The following is a 26,025-nucleotide window of genomic DNA, read 5'->3' on the forward strand; positions in this document are numbered from 1 at the left end:
CGGGAGGAAGTCTCAGCCACACCGAGTGACTCATCCAGCGCTGTTAGCTCCGGCAGTCGGATAAAAAGTTCCAGGGAAAGCAGCAACAAATCTACTTTAAATACTAGCACAGAAAGGAAATTCCTCTCTTTCAGGCCGAATGCTGTCCACACAAAAGAGCTCCTGTCGACATCTCATTTACAGTCCCCCCCAGGACACCGACAGGACCATTTCAATAAACCCGGCTCAGAAACACCTATTGTTCAAAATCTTCAACTAGCCACAGGCTACCACCCCTCCCTATTGTTTTGTAAAAGAAAAGATTTAGAAGGAGCCAGATTGGGACTCTGGAAAGCTCTGAAAAGGGGAAGGAAAAAAAGCCCCTTTGACCTGATGCTGTCGGAGAGCGTGCGTGAAGAATAAAGTTAATGGATTTTCAGTTTTTACAAGGAGTGCATAAGCAACGCCTGCTCCCTTCCTGAATTAGCGATCGGGGGTTCTAAAAGTGGTGCCAACTTTGTAAAGCAGTTAGCTCCTGCCAACGGTCTGCTACATGAAAAGTCAGAGGCTATACTTACCCTGTTCTCAGTCTTAGAAAAGCTGGTGGCAGCCACAGCAAAGAACCAGGTGAGACTTTGATCTGGGTTATTTCCTGGGGATGTGAGCTTGCCTGTTCTTTCTAAGTAGGATTTTGAGGCTGGCTGCAGAGCCCCCCCACAGGAATGATTTATTCCTTTTCAGTGCCACCATTTTGCTCCCTCTTCTAGTAAAACGTGACCATTTTCTGGAGTTACATAATTTAATCTTTAGATGTTTTTTCTTCAGATAGAACGCAAATGATTTTCTTTAGGTAGACCTCAAGTGAAGGGCTACACTTGTATTGACCAAACAAAATGGGCTTTTTTTTTTTTTTTCAAACACCGAGTATCTTTACCCTCCAGGTAGATTCTTCAAGTTAACATACCCCCTCTTAGCCAGACACATTTTCATACCAAGTTCAAGCCACAACCTCTTAATTCCTTTGGGTCCTAACCCTCTTCTCTCTTAAATCCTTCTGGAATCTTCCCACCTCCTACAATCCTCCTTTCTGCTTTCCTGGATCCTGTTATCTCCTCTCTGGAGGATGACAGCCAAAATTCCTGCCTCGAGGTGCCTCAGACTACCAGGTGTGACTTATTAATGGGTCATGAGTCAATTGAGGTGGGTCCTGCAGTTTCACCATTAAAAAAAGAAAAGAAAAAACGGAGTGGATTAGAAAACTTAAGAGTGTATCAAACAAAGGCAGTTTTGTGACGCTTGTTTTGATGTGTGTCCCCAGGTCTGGGTACCTCCTGGGTTAGCACGTAAAATGTATCTTGTTTGTCCAAAGAGCTTGAGAAATATTTTTTTCTAAACAGTCTCACTGAGTCTGTCTGGTCCTCGCCTCCAAACTACTGTACACGCTCCGAGCAGCTGCGGGAGATTCTGAATGTATCCAGCTGACAGTTCTGCCCTCGGGATAAAGACCAGTGTCCAGGGCTTTGGAGATTCCGAATTACTTAGTTTCTCATCTTTAAGGTCTCAGAACTCCACATCCTCTTGACAGCTTTTATCTTTAGATGTTCGAGCCATCGAGCTCCCTGGCCTCTGCAGATGGAATTTCCCTGCAGGAACTTGCTGCTGTCTTTCCCCTTCATGTACCAGCTGGGGTGTCACCTCCTCCAGGAAGGCTTCCGGAAGCCCTCCTAAATGCCTTCTCTTAGTTCTCATAAGAACACTTCAGTTTTTATCTGACAGAGCCCTTACTGCGTCATGATTATCTTCAGTTCTTTACTGGACTTCAGGTTCCCAGGGGGTGTCCCGTAAATATTTGGAGGGGTAAATATTGTGCATGGAGTGTGTCACATCTTAGCTCACTTTTTTTTTCCTGCAAACTCATTTGGATAGTTATTATAAAGTATACTATCTATCTCTCAAGGCTTTAGTTTTCATTCTTTGAATGAAGTCTCTTGTTCATTTTCTCTTGAAACACAACCCAATTAATTTCTAAATTCACTGGACTCCTTTTAAAAATCAAAATGCTAATAAAACACGGGGGGAGCTACTGGACTTTTGGCTGGTCACTCACCCTCTCTGAGTCCCAGCTTGTAAGGAGGAGCAGAGCTCCGTGATCTCTAAAATCTCTTCCAAGCTGCCACTCTGAACCTCTGCCTTGAACTTTCTGAGGACCAGAGAGGTTAAGTAACTTTCCCAAAGTCATACGGCTCTCTGGTGGAAGGACACTGTCTTTCAGTAGATTTTTAACAGCATGCAGCAAGCAAACCGTTTACCCAGAAACCAGTAGCGCCACTAACAAGTGTGCCTGAAAGAGAATCATAAAAAAAAGAAAAAGAGGGCTTAAAAAAGACAAAAGCCAACAGCATTCATAACAGATTCCTGCCCAGGCAGGTTCCAGCATTTCTAAAAGCAGCTTTGCTCTTGTTTGCTTTTAGATACAGAGATGTTCAGATTTCCTTTTAAGAATTCAAAGTGCAGGGTCTTCCCTGGTGACCCAGTGGCTAAGACTCTCTGCTCCCAATGCAGGGGGCCCGGGTTTGACCCTTGGTCAGAGGACTAGATCCCACATGGCACAATTGAGACCCAGTGTAGCCAAATATATATTGAAAAAAGCAGAAGTGCAAAATTAAACTCTTGCTCATCCTGACCCCTTGCAGGAGCTGCTTCGAAGAGGACAGACAGACAGAGGCTTTCTGAATGTGCCAATGTGAACATTCTAGTGGCTTTTCTAGAACTGAAGCTCCCGTGCCCTGACCTGATGTAACTCTGAGGACCAAAGCTGTAAACCAAAGCTGTAACTCACCAGATTGAGACTTGGCCTCAGTTCCTGTGCCCGGTTCCCCATTCCTCCCAACCAGAACTACCCCACAGACCTGGCTCTCAAGGATATACTTGTGTTATTTCCTCAGTTACAGAGCTAGGGGGTTAGACCTGCTCTGCAAAACAGAAAGTCAACAAACTAGAAATACACCCCTTTAGGGAGAAAAAGAAACAAAACAATGATAATCCTTCCCCTCTGCCCATGTTATGTGCCATGTTTCACTCTGTAACTCAACCTGTGTATTTATTTGTTGCTTTCCCCCTCTAAAGGGACTGGCAATACCTTGCCTTCATTTGACAGAAAATTTGAAGTCACTTTCGACTGCAACTCTAGATAAACACATTTATCACCAAGTCGTGATAACCAAGTACTGGTCTGTGTATGATTTTTACTTTATTCTTTGGGCTTCTCAGAATTTTCCAGTTAAAAAACAAGTGAACAGGCCTTACTACTATAATCACAAAAAAGTACAAATGTCAGAATGAAAATTAGGTACACTAATATTTCTTCACTGCTGAGGCCTTATTAAATAGTTTTACTATAGATGGTTTTGTCTATTTTGTCTTTTTTTAAACCATTTGTTTTTGAAGGAAATTTTATACAATTGCCACATAAAAAAATAATGAAAACCTCTTAACACTGTTATTTTACTGATATTTTAAAAGTAGGGAACATGTAGCTGTGAGACAGCCAAACACTGGCATATAATTCCTCTTCCACCTGGCTGCAGAGTATATCAGGCTTTCCAGCTGGCGATTGTTGTAAAGAACCCGCCTGCCAGTGCAGGAGACGAAGGAGACCTGGCTTTGATCCCGGGGTGGGTAAGATCCCCTGGAGGAGGGCATGGAAGATTTCCATTGACAGAGGAGCCTGGCAGGCTACAGCCTATGGGTCGCAAAGAGTCGGACTTGACTGAAGCATGTACTCACGCAGTGTATATTTTTAGCCTCTCCCGACATTTTCACAACTAACAACTTTTTGGCCACCCCAACATTCAGAATTCCATCTTTTTTCATGCCTTTATACCTGGCAGGTGTTGTTTGCTTTCTTTTAACCACCCTCCTTGCTAACTGGGCATGCATGACTTTTCAGGGAGGTAGACCCCTCCCTAGATGTGAAGGCTCTATCTTCCCTGTTCTGCAAGATGAAGGATGAGAAGAGAATTCTCTTGCAAGTGCTTTGTTGAAAGTTAACCTCCTTTTTTTTTTTAACAGTGACACAAGTCAGAGACATCCCTTTTCTTCCCATTGCCATCAGTGAGAGACACCTTGAACTGTGGCTGCCATCTGGGGACCACAAGGAGCTTCTGCTCCAGAAGACAGAAGATGGCAAGAAGCTGGTTTTGTATATTCATTGGCTACCCTGCCTCTAGACTTGCTGTGGTTGGAGAAAATGAATGCCTTTAACATCTGAGTCACTCTAATTTTACTCTTAAACCTTTTATTGATTTACTAATTGATCTGTTTGGTCTGGCACTTAGGCAGTGACTTTACAGATGTCTTCCAAGTCTTCCAAGCCTTCCTGGCTTGGGAAACTGTTCATGCTTCAGGATTCACTTCCTTTGTGTTCCGTAAGCACCTCCTACCTATCTTTCCTGTAGAACTCATCATGCTCTGCTTGTTCCAGTCCTGTGCTGATGCTTTGGGATGACAGCAGAGAGAAATTAGGGATAAAGTAGGTCTTTGTTTCCTGCTCAACTTGCATGTTGGCTTAAATGATTTTGTTTAGCAAATGTGATGACGCAAGAGATCACCAAACCAGGTCATCTCTATTTCAGAGATGTGCTCAGCTGTGGTGGCCCAGCTTCTCTAGTGGTGCCTTAAATATGACCAGAGCTGGTCCAATCCTGACTTGCCAGTTACTGGATGAAGGACTTCAGATGACTCAGCTTTCACCCTGTTTCCTTTTCCACTGAGTTAGGGTGACGGCATCGATGACCTCGCAGTGACATGAGACAGATAATGTAGTTTTTTTTTTTTCTCTCCATTTATTTGGGGGCACCAAGTCTTAGATGCATACTCTAGTTCCCTGACCAGAGGTTGAACCCTGCACTCCTGCATTAAAGAACATGGAGTCTAACCCACTGGACCACCAGTGAAGTCCCAGTGATATAGTTGACATCATGAAAGAAGATTTGGTGTGGCACTAACGTCTCAGACACAGGAAAAGTGATAGGCGCTCAGTCATGTCCGACTCTTCTTCAACGCAGTGGACTGGAGCCCGCCATGATCCTCCATCCATGGAATTTTCCAGGCAAGAATACTGGAGTGGGTAGCCATTTCTTCCTCCAGGGGATCGTCCCAACCCAGGAATCAAACCTGGGTCTCCTCCACTGCAGGCAGATGTTTTAACCTTCTAAGCCACCAGGGAAGCCCCACAAACACAGGAAGGAGGCTCTTTCTTCTTTCCTTCTATGTTATTTGATACAGCAAAATTCCAGTATTACAAAAACCATCTTGAAACTTCCCTGAGGAGGTTTTACTGGAGCAGGGAGATCCTATCCTTTTCAGACATTGGGGTTTCTCCAGCGTAAAGAGTCCTACGTGGACGTCCCATGTGAGAGATAGCACACTTCCAGACAGCTGTCCCTAGTGCTCTCTGTTAAATTTTCTTCTCATCCCTCTGGTCTCAGCTCATAAATCCTCTCTTTAGAGAAGCCTTTCTTTACCACTCAGCTTCGAGCAGCCCCATGCTCTGCCCTCCCAGACCTGGAGCCATCCACTGAGAGGAGGAGATGTGAAGAGAAAATGTCCTATGAAAGTCTGGCATCATTGCTAAGCTCGAGCCCTCCCCTCTGGTGGGGGCTTGTGGCTTGCCTGGTCCATTTTTATCAGCTTTGCCCCACTGCGCCCCATTCCCAAGTGGGCTACCCAGGTGGTGCAGTGGCAGAGAACCCACCTGCCCAAGACCAGTGAAGGAGACGTGAAAGACTCAGGTTTGATCCTTGGGTCGGGAAGATCCCCTGGAGAAGGAAAAGGCAATCCACTCCAGTATTCCTGCATGGAGAATTCCCTGGACAGAGGAGACTTGTGCGCTACAGTCCATGGGGTTGCAAAGAGTCAGACACAGTTGAGGACACAAACATACATGCCCCATTTCCACCCTCTGAAGCTTCCACCTCCTGAAATCACATGGATGACTGGCCCCGGCCTCTGTTGTTTCTGACCTTGGAAAATGCACATTGCAATGAATTTCTGAGGTCTTGCAGGATGGATCCCCGTCAGTGATTAAAACTTTTTTCCTACTTTCTGTATTACCACTCAGTTCGTAAAAGACGAAAACAGACAAACCAAAGACATTTTCAAGTATGTTTTCCTTTGCGCTCATGGTCAACATGATTGACTTCCAGCTAGAGAGGACTGGAGGGCAAGATGTGCATGGGACCAGCTCACTTTGTTTAAGTTCAAGTGCTTGAGAATTTAAAAGCACAGACCCTCACCAAGCTCTACTTAAGGCCAGTCAACTAAATTTCCCTAGTTTGCCATAGTAATTAGGTAGGATACTAGTCCTAAAATGATGCACTTAAATTACTAAAAACCTATCAGACCGAAATAACTTTATCTGCTTTCAATGCCTGAGAAGCAATCCTGCATGACATCTCAGAATATGTTTTGGAGGCAGGCCTAAGGAAGGCTATTTAATCTGTTCAATCATCAGTTGTTGTTGTTTTAACTATGTGAAATAAAGATAGTAACCCTTGCAGGGTTGTTGGGAGGATGAAATGAAGTAATATCTGAGAAATGCTAAGAATCTTACCTGACACATAGTAAGTGCTCAATTAATAGTATACGGCTTCCTAGGTGGCCCAGTGGTAAGAATCTGCCTGCAGTGCAGGAGATGTGAGTTCTATCGCTGGGTTGGAAAGATCACTTGGAGTGAGAAATGGCAACCCACTCCAGTATACTTGCCTAGGAAATCCCATGGATAGAGGAGCCTGGCAGGCTATAGTCCATTGGATTTCAAAGAGTTGGACACGACTTATCGACTAAACAACATCAACTGTTTCAAAACGGAAATCTGTCTTGTCTTAGCAGCTAGTAAGCCGGCAGTACCCCTGCTCCTGTGCAGAAGGCCTGTGAAACTCTGAAGCTATACTTGTACACAGATGTGGTCCAAGGATGCCATCTCATCTCCTTGGCAACCAGATATCTCAGTTGTCTAATCTGGTGCCAGGTAGGTGGTAGGTGATGAAACAAACTGAATCTCAGGCTAAAACTCTGTCATTCAATACATCCACCAGCTGTTGCTCCTATTACAGACACACACACAAATTCTGATTTCATGTGACCTTTATATTCACAGTTTTAGTCAGAAAAGTACAAACACTGACCACATCAGACGCCTTTTTTATTTTTAGTTACCCTCCAGATGTTTACCTGAGCTAAAAATAAGCAAAACAACCAAAGCTTTTCTACTAAACATGTCTCAAAGGCTCTCATTTTAGTCCATTTTCCTATTGCTAACCTAAGAGGGATTAGGAAGTATGTTGTCAAAAAAATGTTTTTGAGCTTAAGAGAATGGTTACTCGTGCTCAGTGGCTCAGGCACGTCCAACTCTTTTCCACCCCATCGACTGCAGCCTGCCAGGCTCCTGTCCACGGGATTCTCCAGGCAAGAATACTGCTACCGCTAAGTTGCTTCAGTTGTGTCCAACTCTGTGCAACCCCACTGACTGCAGCCCGCCAGGCTTCTCCGTGCACGAGATTCTCCAGGCAAGAATACTGCAGTGGGTTGCCATGTTCTTCTCCGGGGGATCTTTCCCACCCAGGAATTGAATCCGTGTCTCCTGCATTGTGTGCAGGTGGATTCTTTACCACTGAGCCACCAGGGAAGCGGACGGTTGAAACGGTTGGAAGAGAATGGTTGGCAGCACTTTGTAAGTGATACTGGATATAAGATGAACAAAAGCATCTGCAGAAAGGAGTAACGGAAGCAATGTTGGCTGAAAGGGCCCAGTGCCTGGTACACTTAGGAAGTATGAATTAATGAAGCATGAAAAGTATGAATGCAGCAAAGTCCTTGGAATTCCAGGTCCATCAATGAGCAGGTCTGTGATCTAGGGCAATGTACATCACTACTTCACGTTCTTTTTACAACAATCTGTAGAATGGGACAATAACTATAAAATGACTGCTAGAGTGAACGCTGAGGAGGCGGAGCTTGTAAAAGCCCTTTGGTAATTGCAGAGGTTCTGGGCTGAGGTTACAGTAGGAGGAGCACAGGTCATAGTGTAAGAGTTGTGACTGTTTTGGCAGCCAGCTGAGTAATGTTTCCAAACCATAATTCTTTCTGGAGCAGCATCAACTCAACTGGCCTTTGACTGACACTGAGCTGGGATTCTGCAGATACCAGAAGTTGGGATTCTGCAGATACCAGAAGATGTTCTATAAAATTTGCACAAAATTGCAAGTCTCAGCAAAGTAAGATGGGGAAAATGCTGTAAAAATTAATAGGGCCAAAGGGAATGGTCTCTAATCACTTAGTCACAAATGTCTCCTCTCCACTGCCCCCCAAACACTCATAATATTTGATGTAAAAATAACATGGCAACAAATAGGTACAATGAAAAGGAACGATTCTTCCAACACAGCTCAGGGATTTTTAAAAGTGACTGGAGTCAAACATATCTTGGAGAAGAGATAGAATATAACTTTTAAAAATGAGGCACACATACAGTTGTTAATTTCAGTGGTTTTTGGGTCCATGAAGAAGAGAGTTGGGACTGGTCGGCCTAATGTTACCCCTGTAAGGGCCTGTTTGGGGTCTCTATTTTCTTGGCTAGAAGTTTTCCTCTAGAGACAGTTCAGAAGCTTTGAATAACTAGGCTCTCGAAGGACCTGGTTCGAATGTGGAGTAAGGAAGAGAGCAGAGTCATAGGCAGATCATCTGCTGGAGGTCATAGGCAGATCATCTGCTGGAGGACTGGCCTTGGAAATATCCAGGGGAGGAGAGAAAACATCCGAGGGAGATTTTGGCCAGTGGAGGAGTTTGGGGGAGAGATAACAAGTCTGGGCACTTGGAAAGGGAGGCAACGGGCAAGGGGAGGGCATGGAAATATTTTTCATTGCTTTGTCAGAGGTAGCCCTGAGCTTAACCGTGAAGGAGGTCAAGTTTCATGTGTTTTTCTCTCCCGAGGCCACCGGAGACCTGCCACTGCCATGCTGTTCCCCCACTCACTCAATTCCAAATTTACCAGGCTGCCCCAGTTTCTTAAGTCTTTGCTCCTTGGAAGATAAAAATCTAGTGATTCCAATAAAATAATGCACTGGAGGATGGCAAGGATTGCATTTTTAAAAGAATTCTTGCAGACAGATCCTTCCTCCAGAGTAATAAATATATGTTTAAATAGAGGGCGTCTGTAAAGTCTGCCTAAATTCCAAGTAAGGTCTAAATTGGGAATTTCTTACAGCTAATAGACCTACACCAGCAGTAAACACCTCTCAGTGACTCTCAAATCATAATTAAGCCTGGAAGGAGAAGAACTGTTATAGGCATAGAATTGTGCTAAGTACATTTTACATATGCTCATCATTCTTTTTTTATGGGCTTTCCAGGTAACACAGTGGGAAAGAATCCACCTGCTAATGCAGGAGACGCAAGAGACTCGGGTTCAATCTTTGGGTCAGGAAGATCCCCTGAAGCAGGAAGTGGCAACCCACTCCAGTTTTCTTGCCTGGGAAATCCCATGGACAGAGGAGCCTGGCGGGTTACAGTCCATGGGGTCACAAAGAGTCGAACACAACTGCACACACACACACACACACACACCATTACTTTTTACAGGTTTGGAAACCCTGGTGAACTTCAGAGAGGCTGGTAACCTGCCTGCAGTCAATATCATACTCCAGAAGTGGCTAAAACAATATTGTCCATCTAACACGGTCTTCTAGAACAGGGTCAGGAAACTTTTTTATGAAGAGCTGTACAGTAAATATTTTTGGCTTTGCAGACCACATAGTATCGGTCCCAACACTCAACTTTGACTCTGTGGCAAAGCCACAGACAAGATATAAACACATGGACATGGCTGCCTTGGAGAGGTGAGCCTGGCTTGGTCCAACAGTCATAATTTGCCAACCCTGCTCTAGAACTCTGCCACTTCCCATCATGCGCTGGAGTCTAATACCCCTCCCCTTGAACTTGGGGAAGTGTGTGATTTGCTTGTGACCAAGAGAGGATGAAGGAAGTGAGAGTGCATGCCTCCGAGGCTGCATCAGAGAAGGCGATGCTGCTTCTCCCTTTGTCCCTGGGACATCTGCCTGCTTGGAGCCCTGAGACACCACAGAAGCATCCCGTTGTCCTGAGGCCGCCATGCTGAAAGGAAGCCCAAGTCAGCCTCGTGGAAAGACCACATGCAGAAGCCTTGAGCCTCTAAGGAGAGGCGGAGATCCTCAGCCAGCCTCCAGTGTTCCAGCCCTCCACCCACCCAACTGCAAGCTGGGGAGAGACCCTGGGCCAGAATGACCCAACTGAAGCTCTTTACAAATTCCTGCCCACTAGAAATGGAGAAATATTGATAGTAAAACTCAGAAGGCACTAAACAAAAAAACTAAGACCCTTGTCCCCAAACTAGTGAGTGGAAGATATGAGATTCAAACTTAGGTTTGCTTGACCTGAACCATGAGTCTGTTCTATTACATGATTGCCAACAGCAGCCTTTTAAAAATATGGTGCTAAAATATACATAACAAAAAACGTACCGTGTTCCATTTTTAAGTGTACAGTTCAGTAACTACTTTCACACTGTTGTGCAACCAATCTCCAGGCCCTTTACATCTTGCAAAACTGAAACTCTTTACATTAAATGAGAACTTCCCCTTCCCCCTCCCCAGCCCTGGCAATCACCCTTCTACTTTCTGTCTCTGAATTTAAAGACTAGGCCTCTCATGTAAGTGGGATCATATAGTGTTTGTCCTTTTTGTGATGGGCGTATTTCACTTAGTATAAACATATATTTTCATATATAGGGACTTCCCAGTTGGCACTAGTGGGTAAAGAACCCACTTGCCAGTGCAGGAGACACAGGAGAAGTGGGTTTGATTCCTGGGTCAGGAAGATCCCCTGGAGGAGGAGATGGCAACCCATTGCAGTATTCTTGCCTGGGTAACTCCATGGACAGAGGAGCCTGGTGGTCTGCAGTCCAGGGGATCACAAAGAGTCAGATGTGACTGAGCACACCACATGGGTTATACTTAAGCACTTAGGTATATTTAATTTTTTAAATATAAAAAATTTTGTTGGGTAGTGAGTTTGACCAGTGAATAGTAAAGATCTGTCAGGGAAAAATGTCAGCGATCCCAGGCGTTATGAGTCACAGATGTGAGGTCCCAGGAGGGACTTTGCAACAACAGTTACTCTGATAATGACAGTTCATAGAGTCCTGCATCTAAAGGCTTCCTTTGAAGAAAGAGGAACCCATGAATCAAGAATAAGATAAGGCTGTTTGGTTTATTTCAACTTGTGGGCTGTTTGACTTCCTTCTCAGAGCCATGCCTAGAGGATGAAATCATTTACTACCACACAGACCTTGCAGAAGGCCGTCAAACACAAGCCCTCACTGTCTGCTTCTTTATTTCCTCTGGGTCCAGGGTGTGTTGACTTGGTGGAGTGCCTGTGACTTGCTGTAAATTGCGTATGCAGCAAAAAGTCTTCTGCAGGGAACCAGCTCTAGGGACGGTGAAGCTTAAAGGCTGCTTCTTGCTTATAGAGACTAAGACCCAGCCTGTGGGGGCTTCTTTGACCTCCTCTCCCTTCCTCCCATCTCTGTCCTAGGACCAAGAGGCAGACCTAGGCTGAGGGGCACACTGTGACCACCCCAGCTGGACCTTCCCCTCCCCACACGTGCCTTAATTGCACCGAGCCCACCTGTTACACCGAGAGGGGACCGAAGCGAACTTTATGTATGAGTCTCCCAGGACTGCAGTCCACGGTTATGAGCTGAGGGTGTGCTCCCCCAGATTCAACCGCTGAAGTCCTTATTCTTAGGACCTCAGAAGGCAACCGTGTTTGGAGATAATGGCCTTTAAAGAGGAACTTCCCTGGTGGTCTACTGGTTAGGACTTAGTCTTTTAATGAAGGGATGCGGATTCGATCCCTGGTCAGGGAATTAAGATTCTACATGCTTCCTGGGCGAATGAAACAAACAATATTGTAACAAATTCAATAAAGACTTAAAAAAAAAGGCCTTTAAAGAGGTGATTAAGTCAAAATGAGGTCAAATGAGGGTGAGCTGGAATCCAATAGAACTGGGTCCTAATAATAAGAGAGAGGTGCTAGGGGAGTGTGCTCACAGAGGAAGGGCCATCTGAGGACGAGGGAGAAGACAGCCGTCTGCAAGCCGACAAGAGGGGCTCCAGGACACACAGCCTGCTCACGCCCTGCTCTCAGACTTCCAGGCCCCGGCACTGTGAGAAAGTGTATTTCTGTATTTCTGTTGTCTGAGCCGGCCAGTCTGGTAGTTTTACAGCAGCCCGAGCAAGTGAATGCACCAACAGAAAGTTCACAGCCTGGAGGCTGGGACTTCAGCCCAGAAAAGCTCTGCAGGTCATCCTGGGAAATTCAAAAGGCAAGAAAACTTTTAGTACATTTCCTCTTTCTGCATCTCTCACAAGCGCCTGCTGGCAGGTTTGGGAGGTGGTGCTGGAGGCTGAGGCTGGAGTGAGGTCCAGCGAGGACCCTGGCGGCTCCCAGCCTGGCTCTAGGTTCTAGAAAGTCTGGCAAATGTGGGGAGAGATTTATAGGTGTTTGGGGCCTGGTCTAATAGGCACTTTGCTAACTCCCTTGGGGCTCCTGCCTTCCTCCCCACTCCCTTCCCCGCACCCCCCAGACTCCCCCTTTATCTCTGCAAGATGTCTTGATTACCAGGAGTGTCTGAAGGCAGGGTTGCATCATGCAAATTCCTGACTTGGTTTTGGTTTCGGTGCTTCTTTGGTGGGAAGGGTGCTGTGCTTTAGGAGGGTACGCAGCTGTCAGGTGGCTAGGGTACTGGACAGAATGAAGGCCTCTGAAGATGTCCACGTCCTAATCTTCAAAATCTGTGTATACTCCTTCCTTGGCAAAGGGGACTTTCGTGTGTAATTAAGTTGTGAAAGTGTCAGTCGCTTAGTCGTGTCTGACTCTTTGTGACCCCATGGACTGTGGCCTGCCAGGCTCTGCTGTCCATGGGATTCTCCAGGCAAGAACACCAGAGTGGGTTGAGTTAAGTGTCTTAAAATGGAATGATTACTTTGGATTATCGAGGTAGGCTTCCTTGGGGTAGGTCAATGAAATCACAAGGACTTCTAGGAGGGAGGCAGGAGGGTCAGACTCAGAGAAGAGGTGGTCCCAGAAGCAGAGAGGGGTGTGTGTGTGTGTGTGTGTGTGTGTGTGTGTAAGAGAGAGAGGTTTGAAGATGCTACTCCACTGCTGTTTTTGAGGACCCAGGAGGAAGGGGTGACAAGCCAAGGAGTGCAGGCAACCTTCTGGAAGCTGGAAGAGGCAAGAAGTTGGATTCTCCCCTGGAAGCTCCATAATGGAGAGGCCCTTGCAGACCCCTTTTTAGACTTCTGATTTCCAAAACTGTAAGATGACTGGTGTTGCCGTAAGTCCCTAAATGTGTGGTAATAATGTGACAACAGCAATAAGAAACCAATACAGATGGTAAGGATGAACAGCTGCTATCACAATTAAACAGACAGAGACAGGTGCTCAGAAATGTAATCTCAAAGCTAAAGCTTTCATCCCTTAAAACAGTGGTTTTCAAAGGTGGTCCCCCAAACAGCAGAGTCAGCAGCACCAGGAACCTGTGAGTCAAGTTCCCAGGCCTCACCCAGACCCAGGATTCAGAAGCTTTGGGGCGGGGGGCGGTTGGGCTGGCAATCTGTGTTTTAAAAAGCCCTTCGGGTGGTTCTGGTGCAAGCTGGGGTTCAGCTACAAGATGAGTGGCCTTGGCTAGCTCTTCAGGGATTAGGGGCACCTGTGTTTCCTTGGATGTGTGTATGTGTTTTCCTAGTGAACCTACAATTAAACTAGTTATGTCGTGGTTTATGTTGGCTTGGGATCTGGAAATAATGGGCAATCTAGGCTCCAAGATGGGCTCTGAAGGGGAAACGTGGTGGTGGGGAAGGCTAGAATTCAGTCTCCCTGTGTCTCTGGGTTCCCAGCCTCTTCATAGCCTATGCTGCATTAAAGAGACAGAGTAAGGCGGGACCGTGGGTACAGAACCCACGCGAGATCTCGCGAGATCCTGTACACTGCCCCTGCCTCACACATTCTGCAGAAGGGGTGACTTTTCTGAGTTACACAAGGCAGTCCCAAACTGGCTAGTTGGAAAGATATTCAGTTTGAAAACGTGAGTGTGGCCATCCCTTCCTGCCAGAGCTTAAAGTTATGCAATCACATAGACAGGGCTTTCAGTCCTGGGTCAGCCTTGGGTTAGCTGGATGATCTCCGAATCCTTGTCAGTGAAGTGGGCATGCAGATAGTACTTCTCTGATAGATCGTTGAGAGGTTAAGTGAGATAATATCGGGGAAGGTCCCAGTGCAGGGACCTGAAAAAAAGTAAATACTGAACACCACTGTGGTGAATTGTAATTGACTGTAGTTAATGACTATGCCAAAGCCTTTGACTGTGTGGATCACAAGAAACTGGAAAATACTGAAAGAGTTGGGAATACGAGACCACCTGACCTGCCTCTTGAGAAACCTATATGCAGGTCAGGAAGCAACAGTTAGAACTGGACATGGAACAACAGACTGGTTCCAAATAGGAAAAGGAGTATGTCAAGGCTGTATATTGTCACCTGCTTATTTAACTTATATGCAGAGTATATCATGAGAAACGCTGGGCTGGAAGAAGCACAAGCTGGAATCAAGATTGCCGGGAGAAATATCAATCACCTCAGGTATGCAGATGACACCACCCTTATGGCAGAAAGTGAAGAGGAACTAAAAAGCCTCTGGATGAAAGTGAAAGAGGAGAGCGAAAAAGCTGGCTTAAAGCTCAACATTCAGAAAACGAAGATCATGGCATCTGGTCCCATCACTTCATGGGAAATAGATGGGGAAACAGTGTAAACAATGTCAGACTTTATCTTTTTGGGCTCCAATATCACTGCAGATGGTGATTGCAGCCATGAAATTAAAAGATGCTTACTCCTTGGAAGGAAAGTTATGACCAACCTAGACAGCATATTAAAAAGCAGAGATATTACTTTGCCAACAAAGGTCCGTCTAGTCAAGGCTATGGTTTTTCCTGTGGTCATGTATGGATGTGAGAGTTGGACTGTGAAGAAAGCTGAGCACCGAAGAATTGATGCTTTTGAACTGTGGTGCTGGAGAAGACTCTTGAGAGTCCCTTGGACTACAAGGAGATCCAACCAGTCCATCCTAAAGGAGATAAGTCCTGGGTGTTCATTGGAAGGACTGATGCTAAAGCTGGAACTCCAATACTTTGGCCACCTCATGGGAAGAGTTGACTCATTAGAAAAGACCCTGATGCTCAGAGGGATTGGAGTCAGGAGGAGAAGGGGATGACAGAGGATGAGATGGCTGGATGGCATCACTGACTCCATGGACATGAGTTTGAGTGAACTCCAGGAGTTGGTGATGGACAAGGAGGCCTGGTATGCTGCAGTTCATGGGGTCACAAAGAGTCGGACACGACTGAGTGACTGAACTGAACTGAACTAAATGTTATTAATTTCAATTAACAACAGTTGTTTACACCAGCCTTGGAATCTCCTGTTTCCAGGCTTCTCACATATAATGGATCCAATATACAAATTCACCTATGTAAGGGATTCAGTCTATTTCAAGTTCTGCTAACAACATCTCTCCTTGAGATTCCTCAAGACTCTGTGAAAAGGAAAAGTTTTCCTTTTTATAACCTGAGTGCGTTTCTCCTAGCTTCCCAGTAATGAAACTTTTCCACACAGCCTGGGCCTCCAGCTGGGTGTGTGTATGTGTGGAGAGGGGTTGCTCAGTGGACCTCAGCAGGGATATTCCCATCACCCCATACACCCCAAAACACACATGCAAGCTCAAACAGGGTGTGATGACCAAAAGGTCTTGCTCACAGGTCTTGGCCACCAAAGCTACTAGGTGGCATGTGCCCAAATCCTTACATAAGCTCTGCATTGCTGTAGGATGTGGCCATCAGGAAATCATTAGGCAGGTAATGTAAAGGTTTCCATGAAGGGGGAGGTTAAGCCTGCTAGGAATCGCTGCCAGGAGCCCCGAGGCAGTAGAGACAGAGGTGTTACAGACCTGAATTTGAGTTCCCTTACTCTCCTCCCCTCTGAACAGACCCATGAGGTGGAAGGTGCTACTGGGGCTCGTATCCTTCCTCCTCCTCTGTCTCTATGGTCTTCCTTCTATGCTTTTGAGCCTTAAAGTCATCCCATGGATTCTTTTTTGCAAATTGAAAAAGCATAGCTTGCCTTGTAATAGGATATTTTGTTAAAGGGCTCCCTTCTCTCTCTGTGCTTTTAATATTCTTATTCTTTCTTTCTTTTTTATATCCTTTGGCCACACCCCGTGGTGTATGGGAACTTAGTTCCCTGACCAGGTCTTGAACTTGTACCCCTTACACTGGCAACAGAGAGTCTTAACCAATGGACCACCAGGGAAGTCCTGATTCTGATTACTTAAAAAAAAAAAATGCTTTTCTACTTCTTAAAAAATATGTAAATATAATAGAGGTTTGGTAAGGACGAGCTCCCAATATGTTGGAAAGACTACCACTTGACTCTTCTTTCATGCTAGCTAGCATTTTAAATATTTTCCATTCATAAATCAACTGCATTTCACTATGAATTCTGGGGTTTTGTTTGTTTTTCTGCTGGGCAGCTGTTTTTTTTTTTTTTTCCCCTCTTTCATCTCATGATCTCATCCTTTTATTTTCTTCAGTTACATTAATGTGTATTTCACTGCTTTGAATGTCATACTGTTAATGGAATAATTTTATACTTTTATAAAGATCATAGTGAGTAGTCTGTTAATCTTACATTTTTAAGAGTGGGAACATTTAAAGAATAAAAACAAGGCATTGTGTATTTGTTGTTCTTAACAGAAATATTTGACTCCAACAGTCCTTGATACCATCAGTCTTTGAGTCCTATTTTATCTGGAAAATGAGCCTGTTTGTAGTATATACTTCATCAAGATCCTAAAGTTTGTAATATCAACTTATGGTATCAAAGTGGATATTAGACAGGCCTCGATGGCTGTATAGTAAGTCTCATTTTGTTTAATCTATTTCAACTAACCATCTTCCGTGATAAGCCCACAAGAACTCAAACACCTAACCTTCTGTTTTCTAATAGAGCTTTCTACACTCATTGCATGCATGCTAAGTTGCTTCAGTCATGTCTGACTCTTTGTGACCCTGTGGAATGTAGCCTGTCAGGCTCCTCTGTCCATTGGATTCTCCAGGCAAGAATACTGGAGTGGATTGCCATTTCCTCCTGCAGGGGATCTTCCCAACCCAGGGATCGAACCTGCGTCTCTTTGGTCTCCTGAACTGGCAGAGGGGTTGTTTACCACTAGTGCCACCTGGGAAGCCCAGGCTTATACAGTGCTGTGTGTCAATTATATCTCAATACAACTGGAAGAAAAAACTTATCTAAATAAAAAGAAGTGACAAGAAGGAAAAAAAGGAGAATAAAAGCTCCACAAGGCCAGGAGAGCTTTTGTTTATGAAATCAAATCACACCGGATCCATGATCAAAGCATCACCTCCCGTGTGAACTGAAACTGCAGCTTCCCTCCAAAAGGCGCATCCAAAGTGGGTGACGTCCAAAGTGGTTGGGGGTTGTGTCACCATCTTGCCTCTTAGATTTCTTCCTAGAGGCTCATCTGTTCCCATTTTTAAAGAGACGGGACTTTTCCAAAGAAGCCAAACTTCATTCCCCCATAGAGGCTATCGAAAGAATTTGACATCATTTTGAGATTTTGGATTGCCTACCTACCTACAGGGGATGAACAAGTTGCCTTTGAGGCAAGTCTCCTCACAGTGTGCTGGGTTATCAGTCACAAGGCTTGTCCCCAGCATCCAGCAGCCTCCCAGCCCCAAGGTCTCTCCTGTCCACTGAACAAACCAAGTGAGTCAGATGAAGATCTTCCAGCTGGGGCTGGACCCTCCCTCCCCAGAAAGATCCGGGCAGGATGTCAGGGCCATTCCAACCCAGGCATGACTCAGTTCTTCCATGGCCTCCCTTCCCGTTTCGCTTGGATAGGCTGGTAGGTTGGTCTTCTTTGTGGAAATATGCACCTCTTCCTGCTCCAATTTCAAGAGGGAAAATCCCTTTTAAGAGGAATATTTAGAAGATTCTGTCATGGAATTCTTGCCATTACCCCAACTACCTCTCCTTCTCCCCAGTTTGGTGTCTGGATGTTTCTCTCTTACCCCAATTTTCTTTTCATTTTTTGAGGCCACGCTTGTGGGATCTTAGTTCCCTGACCAGGGATTGAACCCAGGCCCTCAGCAGTGGAAGCGTGGAGTCGTAAGCGCTGGGTCACCAAGGAATTCCCCCCAATTTTCTGAATTTGGGGTTATGAATCTAAAACTAGAGTCCAGAACCCATCAGTGTTATCAACAAAACTTTGCAATTATTTCTTTCAAACAAATATTTTTCCTGTTCAAATATTTTTTTTCATCACAAAATAAAGTATCAATGAGTGTTTCTGTTTCAATGTAAGGTCTTTAAAACATGAAAGGACAGTTCACTTTTAACCTTACTGTTGGTGTGATATAAATAGCTTTTTTTTCTTTCTGATGATTTTAAAAGCTTACACAAAGCTGCAAAATGCTGAAGGAGGCACCTTGTTTCAGAGAAAGAGAACAGACTGACTCGCATAACAAAAATACTCCGCAGGAAGTAGCCCATGGAGTCCCTGTTGATTTTCTCTTATGACTGTAACAATTGTTTTTCCTTAAAAAGAAGATAAAAAAAAGAAAAGGATAACCTACCTACAACATTAATGTCATTTTCAGAGTTCTAGGATAAATCCGGAACAGAGTCATTTTTAAAGAAAAGGAAATAGGTTCCATTCTGGCAGTGGATCCCCTCCACTGATTTGCGTATTTCTTGCCATGATAAGCTGTAGAAGCTGCCTTGAGTTCATTCGGCAGATGGAAAACAGCAAGAAAAGAGCTAAGCATTCATAAGGACCACCATCTGAGGTTTGATTTCCCATAGAGACAAGAGAGTCCAACACACATCCCACAGAGCATGCCCATCAAACTCTCCCCTTCCAGATGCGTGAGAACACATGCGTGGAATAACAACCCCCTCCCCCCTGCCACACACACAACAACTGTGTCCTGGGGAGCCCCTGGGCACACACAGTTACAACTCAGCATGCTACCAAGCCTTCAAGCTGCTACAGCCCCCAGCCAAGAAACTGCCAAAAAGATGCTCAAGCAGCAGTCCAAACCGTCCTGACCTCTGGTACCCATGACCACTCCCCGTGAGCCCTGGGAACTCAGAGGAGACCCTGTGATGATGAGGCTGCTGAAAAAGCCTCAGGCAGTCAGTCATTCAGCTCTCTGCCCATACTTATCCTCACTCTTCTTTTTCTCTGAAGACCATAAACCTCTTTGGGGAGGGTTCTGATAAGCCATGCTACCAGAAGTAATCATAGCAATGAGCAAAATTATGATGGGGACACTTTTTAAAATTATCTAATGTCCTCTTGGCTTTCTGGCTTTTTAAAAAATGTTTTCCATCCTTTTGTTATAGTGGACTACGGTGCTTAAGCCAAGCAGGCAACAGAAAGCTCTGACTTTAAAGCCACTTGACGATAACACATCTGAACAGCCCAGGGTGGACCCACTGTTATCCACAGATAATTAACTGAAACTTGGGGTGACTTGCCACTGGGAGTTTCCACAGGCAGAGTCATTCTCATGGTCCTGCTTGCTTTGGTAGCTGTGTCTTCTGTGTTTTCTAAGCCAGGGGCGATTTGGATCTTCTCTCAATAAAATTCCGTGTTTTCGGGCAGAGGGACCTTGAATCCCTGCTTGGCCTCACAAAGACCTGCCACATGCGAGGTGTCCTCTCTCGTTTCTATAGGTCTGTTTTTTGATTCCTCTCTTGACTCTGAATGGCCGTAGCCTGTCCTGTTTCCTGGTCCCTTCCTTATTTGAGATAGCAATGCACTTTCTGCCATGAATGTCAGAATTAGTCCCTTTTTAATGTGCTTTTCAAAATGTGACGGTACTAAATCCACTAAAGGAGCAGAGTCCCCCTCTCTGGATGGGCCAGCCCTGTGGGGACATTTCCGAGTCCCTCTTCCATCTCCCAGCCTGCAAACTCCAGCCCACCCAGTCCTTTTGCTTGAGTCAAGCAGGTGGTCTCACCACTAGAGCCCCTCCTCCTCACACTTTCCGGCTCCCACCTCCATGCATTGCCCATTCACGAAGCCACATCTCTCCTTATATTTGAAAATTCACCTTAAAGCCCACCACCTCTTCCAAGGAGCCTCCCCTGATAAAATGGGGATGAAGAACCCTCCAAAGCATGACTGACAAACTCCCAATAAACGAGAACACACACACACACACACACACACACACATGCCCCACAACAAACAGAGACACTCACAAAGAGAGAGCATGACATATTCCCTACTTACAAGATGTATGCTCCTCTTAGGGCAAGGTGGTCAATTTTATACCAATACCCAATGAGTCATTTCAAAAAATGAGGTGTTTTTAACATTCTTGGGGGTTACTCGGTGAAACACGGCTGTGCGGTCTCTCCGCCACCAACCCTCCTCTTGCTTTAAATCTCTTTCTTTTCTTCTCAGCGTCTTTGATGCCGAGTTCCAAGGAACCACCTGGTGTGAGTGACATGGATGACGCTCAAGGAAGCTGGTTCCTGCAATACCTCCTGGGTGGCACCTCGTGACTTGAGACGAGCCATCAGGAAGTTTTAATGACTCTGTGACTGCATATTTCCTGGGCAAGTATGTCTGCTATATTGGGATGAGGAATCAAATCCCTCTAGAAAAGGTCCTGCTGAAAGATGGAGTGGGTGGGGGAGCGGGCAGGGTTCCTGACAAGACTCAAGGTCCAGCCTCAGATAAAGATGCCGTAGAGCATAAAGATGCTCTCTAAGGAGCAGTGGTCCTGAGGCTGTCCCATCAGGGGCAAAACCACACCTGCCTGCTCTCATCAATGCTGTCTCAGGGGTCAGTGTTGCGGCCGCTCACTGGGGAGCTGCGGGACGTGTGGCATAAGAGAACCAGGACAAGGAGAAACACAGATGGAAAGGCAGTAGCTGGCGATTAGAACATGGCTTCAGACACCACGGCCACAGAAGCGGTCTAGCTACAAAGCCACGCGCTGCAATCTTGAAGCAAAACGGTATTGATTTTGTGGTTGTGAAAACGTACCTTCAACTGCAGAACTCAGTTTTATGACACCTTGAATAAAAACAAAAAGTCGCAGTTATAGAATGGACCCACATTACTTTGCCAGGCTTCGCACATTACACACATGCTTCAAATCTGGAGCTTTGTTGTTGTTGGTGCTGGCTTTTTGAGAATTTAAGTAAACAAACACCAGCGTCAAAAGCGAAGTAATCTTCAGTCATCGGTTAAGCTTCACGGGTGTCTTCATCTCCCACTAGTGCCACTTGCGAGCATTTTTCACTGAATAAAGGATCGGCCATGTGTTTGGATGAAACAAAGGCCAAGTCTCAACAGTCTGACCGGCTCTTTCTGTAGATAAGTCATACTGGATGAAGGACTGATAAAACAACTCAGAGGACATCAAGGCCTAGTATTTCCTACCTAAGCTGAGCATAAAGATCATCTGATAGGTGTTGGGACAGGTTTCTGCTGAAATATGTTAACAAGTGGTTAGAAACTAGGGTGTGATCTGGCAACTTCCTTCTCTGGGGTGGTTGGACCAGAGGCCATTTCTGGCCTCCTGTGTTTAGTGCTCCCATTCCCTGCAGATCAGCGGAGGGGCTGAGCTTGTCAAATTGTTCATGAAGCAAACAGACACTACCCTTGACTGGATATCCACGTGACTTTTTGGTGAACTGAAAGGTCAAAATACTAAACTAAAATAAATTAGACCTGGTCCAATAATTTGATTTTGAAAGTTCATTTTCTTCCTTGTAAGTCGTAAGTATGAACAATATTTCCCTAACTCTGTGTGATAGCCATGATACCTTAGGCTGAAAAAAAAAAAAAAAAAAAAAGTCTGCAGTTTCACTGTGTGGAAAGTCTGGTTTTCTTTCAAACGGGAGGAGTCTCAAATGAAAAGTGGAAACAAACCGCTTTTCAATACTGGTAAACCAAACTGGTTATCAGCATGACCACCCACTGATTTTTAACAGATTCTATTCACAAAGAGACAAACTTGCTCTCTTTTATAACTTTCTGGAAAAAAAAACACTTTAAGTTACCAGTTGAATTTCATCTTTCTGGTGGAACCAGTCATATCTGGTCAATGTTTAACAAGGGGAAAAATATGCCTGTATTATGTATGTATATTATGGGTTTTACCAATATATGTGATGTGTAGTACATAATCTACATATAATAATAAAATATACAGTCTTATTTATTGCAGCTTCCATGCAGCCAACAGATTCTCACAGAAGACTTTTGCTGATTTGGACCAAACCGTGGGATTCACAGCCAGCAAATCAATCATGATTTGACAAAAATAATGTTCTGAATTGCATCCCAATTTGTTCTTTTCCTAGTAAATTCATTATCATTATATCTTTTATGTGATCTCTTGAACTATTAAACTGTTCAAGTTTTATAGAAATTATTTTGATTAAGTTAAAACTCTTTCGATGTCAACACTATGAAAACACTCCCACTGTGGCCTATTTCAAGCTTCCAGCTTTGATGTCACTGGACATGGCTTTGGGAAGAGATGAATGATAGGAAAACCATCATGTAGTAAATATTTCACCACACAAGGATAGCAGATGTAAAGAACCCCAAAAGCATGGATAGTAAAATGTAGTCAAACAATCAGGAAGTAAAGATTTTAAGGTATTTATCACCTTTGTTTTAATATAATTATAATTGCATGTTTGTAATCATGGGTGTGTGTAATAATGGGTTTACAAAATTCCCCAAAATGTAACAGTTGGCTCTTGCAACCTGGTATGAACCAGGTCTGACACATCATGACCGTAACTGATGTTTCTTTTTCCTCATGCCTGGAGAAGAGAATCTTGACCTTCAGAATACTTTGAGTTATTCACAAAAGGAGTTATAATTTAACTGAACAAGCCAAATATGAATAAACTGAGCATTTACCATGATTTTGCCCATAATTTCACAACCTCTTAAACCTGTCATATGCAAAAGGATACTCTATATAGATCACCTTGGAAATAACAGTCATTGAGCACCAACTAGCAGCACACGCTAAATGGACTTGGTCATCTTTTGGTCAGGCAACCATTCCAAGAGGTATGAGTCATTGGCATAGTAAGCGATGATTCTGTCTTTTTTGAACCGTAGAAGCTTTATGCAGGAAACCATCAGAGTATTGTTGTTGTTGTTTTTTTTTACCCGTGTTTATTTTTGTGCATAACCATGGGTGTCAGCAACTGTCACTCAAGTGAAAGGACATCAGTGTGACCTAATCAGTGTGTGGAAACAGACTTGATGCAAAGAAAGCAAGGAAGTCTAAAGAATTTCTTATGGGAGATGTGGGTGGTGGTAGATGAGAGCTCAGGAATGTATTTATAGAGTGAGGGGGAAAAGATCTATTAAAAAACAAAAGTCTGACTTTAGAACTCTAATTATAAACAGAATTTTAAATAGACACATGAGTTATTTGTTCCTCCATGTGAATTTCCATTATGTTTTTTAAACCCCAAGTCCAGCTTTCCCCTATAGCAAGATAGGCTTTCATATTGCAAGGTAGTAACTACGTTATAGTGAAAATCTAGAATTGGCTAAATCTGGTTAGGGTACTAATATTAACAATATACAAAAACTTATAGAATGAAAAGATATTTCCTTTATCTTAAAATAGGAATATTTTAAAAAACATGAATATTTAAGAAATGATTGATGGTGCTGAAAAGCTACACGTAGCACTGCTGACTTCTAGGACACACAACAGACATTATCTGGTGACTGGCTGATGCTGACATTGCCTGGAATTAAGGGTAAGCCATAACACATACATAAATATATATACACACATGAACGCTCCCGTCCTCCGCCACATTTAATTCTTCATAGTCTTCCGAAATGTTTTTTCCACCTAATGACTCACCTCAATTGATCTAAAGTAATTCTTAGGAGAAAGTGTCAGGTTAAAATAATTCATGCTAAAGTGTGAATGACTGGGGCTCACTAAAACCCTCCAATGACATCTCATTGTTTTTGAAATACTAGTTGAATTTTTAGCCCTGGCCATTGAGGCCTATGGGATGTATTCCTGCTTATTTTCTTACTACTTTTACTTCATTTCAGGTGACTTCCTCCCTCACTCAAATGTTTTAACCACTTCATTTTTCTCTCTGTGCTTTGCAGAGATAATTCCTTTTGGCCCCCTACTCTACCCTCCCGGCACCTGCTGCTCCCTCCCTCCCAAACCACTGGATCTCCCCACAGCTAACTCTTTCTCTTCATTCAACTGTTACTTCAAATGTCACTTTCTCGAAGTCCTTCCTTGATTACTGTACTTAGAGCAGAACCAGTAAGAACTCACTGGCCTGTTTCTCTCTCTTTTTCAGAGACATCACTTTGCTGACAAAGGTCTGTCTAGTCAAAGCTATGTTTTTTCCAGTAGTCATGTATGGATGTGAAAGTTGGACCATAAAAAAGGCTGAGCACCAAAGAATTGATGCTTTCGAACTACGGTGCTGGAGAAGACTCTTAAGAGATGCTTGGACAGCAAGCAGATCAAACCAGTCAATCCTAAAGGAAATCAACCCTGAATATTCATTGGAAAGACTGTTGCTGAAGCTGAAGCTCCAATACACGGCCACCTGATGTGAAGAACCGACTCATTAGAAAAGACTCTGATGCTGGGAAAGATTGAAGGCAGGAGGAGAAGGGGACAACAGAGGATGAGATAGTTGGATGGTGTCACTGACTCAATGGACAAGAATTTGAACAAGCTCTGGGACATAGTGGAAGACAGGGAAGTCTGGCATGTTACAGTCCATGGGGTTGCAAAGAGCTGGACACAATTTAGGGACTCAACAACAACAAAATTACTACTAAAATTATCTTTTTGGTTTATTATTTGGTTCTTTGTTCTGGGGTGTCTTCCTCATTACAACACCAGCAGAAAGAGAGCAGGAATCTGGTCTTTCTTGCTTGCTGCTGTAACTCCGTTAACTAGAACAGTGCCTGGCATACAGTAATTACTTAAAATATTTATCAAATGAAAAAGCGATCGTTCCCAAGTGTTTCCAGGTGTCAGAAAAGAAAATTTGATCTGTCCTAGCAAGTATAATTCAATAGTGGATATCACTGAGCAGAATACTAGATTTTATTATTTTGACCAATGACTATTTCTATTCACAGACTGGTCTTCATGGAGGTTAGTGAACACTGATGTGTGGAGTGAAGATACATAGTTACAGCAGAGATTTAGGCTTCAGGATTATAATGTTAAAAAGTCCCAAAGAAGTAAGTTTATCAGTGTTAGGACTAGGGTTGGAAAAAAGATTGTGCTCTACGTAGACTTCAAGGAATATTAGCTTATTGATTTTATATCCAAATATCTCTAGAATCTGTAGTTTCTTGCCTTTACCGTCACTGTGCTCAGTCGCTCAGTCGTGTTCGACTCTTTGCGACCCCATGGACTGTAGCCCCCCCAGGCTCCTCTGTCCATGGGATTTCCCAGGCAAGAATACTGGAGCGGGTAACCTTTCCCTTCTCCAGGGGATCTTCCCAACCCCAGGGACTGAACCCAGGTCTCGCACATTGCAGGTGGATTTTTTACCATATGAGCCACCAGGGAAGTCCAACCCTGGGCCAAATTGTCACAGTAATGTTCACATAAATCTGTATGATAAGGTATATATAGAGAAAGAGGAACTAAGAAAGAACCATTCAGTTTTTAATAATCTCCTTCCAATGTACTCTTATACTGCAGCTGGAACAATCTTTTCAAAAGGCAAGTCCAATTATGTGATATCCCTTACCTTTGAAAAGTCTTCAGTGGTGCTTCATTATTTTTAAGATGAAAGCCTTTATTCGAAA

At 44.1% G+C, this 26,025-nt stretch overlaps 1 protein-coding gene across 12 annotated transcripts in view; it reads right to left on the reverse strand.

Moving 5' to 3' along the window:
• Nucleotides 1-26,025, reverse strand: part of DLGAP1 (DLG associated protein 1) — a 300,524-nt gene that overhangs the window by 68,776 nt on the left and 205,723 nt on the right. For 5 of the 12 annotated variants that reach the window (XM_068993902.1, XM_068993906.1, XM_068993904.1 and 2 more), the window contains one exon: nt 21,214-21,243. The exons of the other annotated variants lie outside the window; for them this stretch is intronic. In XM_068993902.1, the coding sequence (XP_068850003.1) occupies nt 21,214-21,243 (30 nt within the window). The remainder of the gene's footprint in view (nt 1-21,213; nt 21,244-26,025) is intronic. 12 annotated transcript variants of the gene reach the window in all.

This window comes from Capricornis sumatraensis, chromosome 21 (assembly GCF_032405125.1).
Source record: "Capricornis sumatraensis isolate serow.1 chromosome 21, serow.2, whole genome shotgun sequence".
NCBI lineage: Eukaryota > Metazoa > Chordata > Mammalia > Artiodactyla > Bovidae > Capricornis > Capricornis sumatraensis.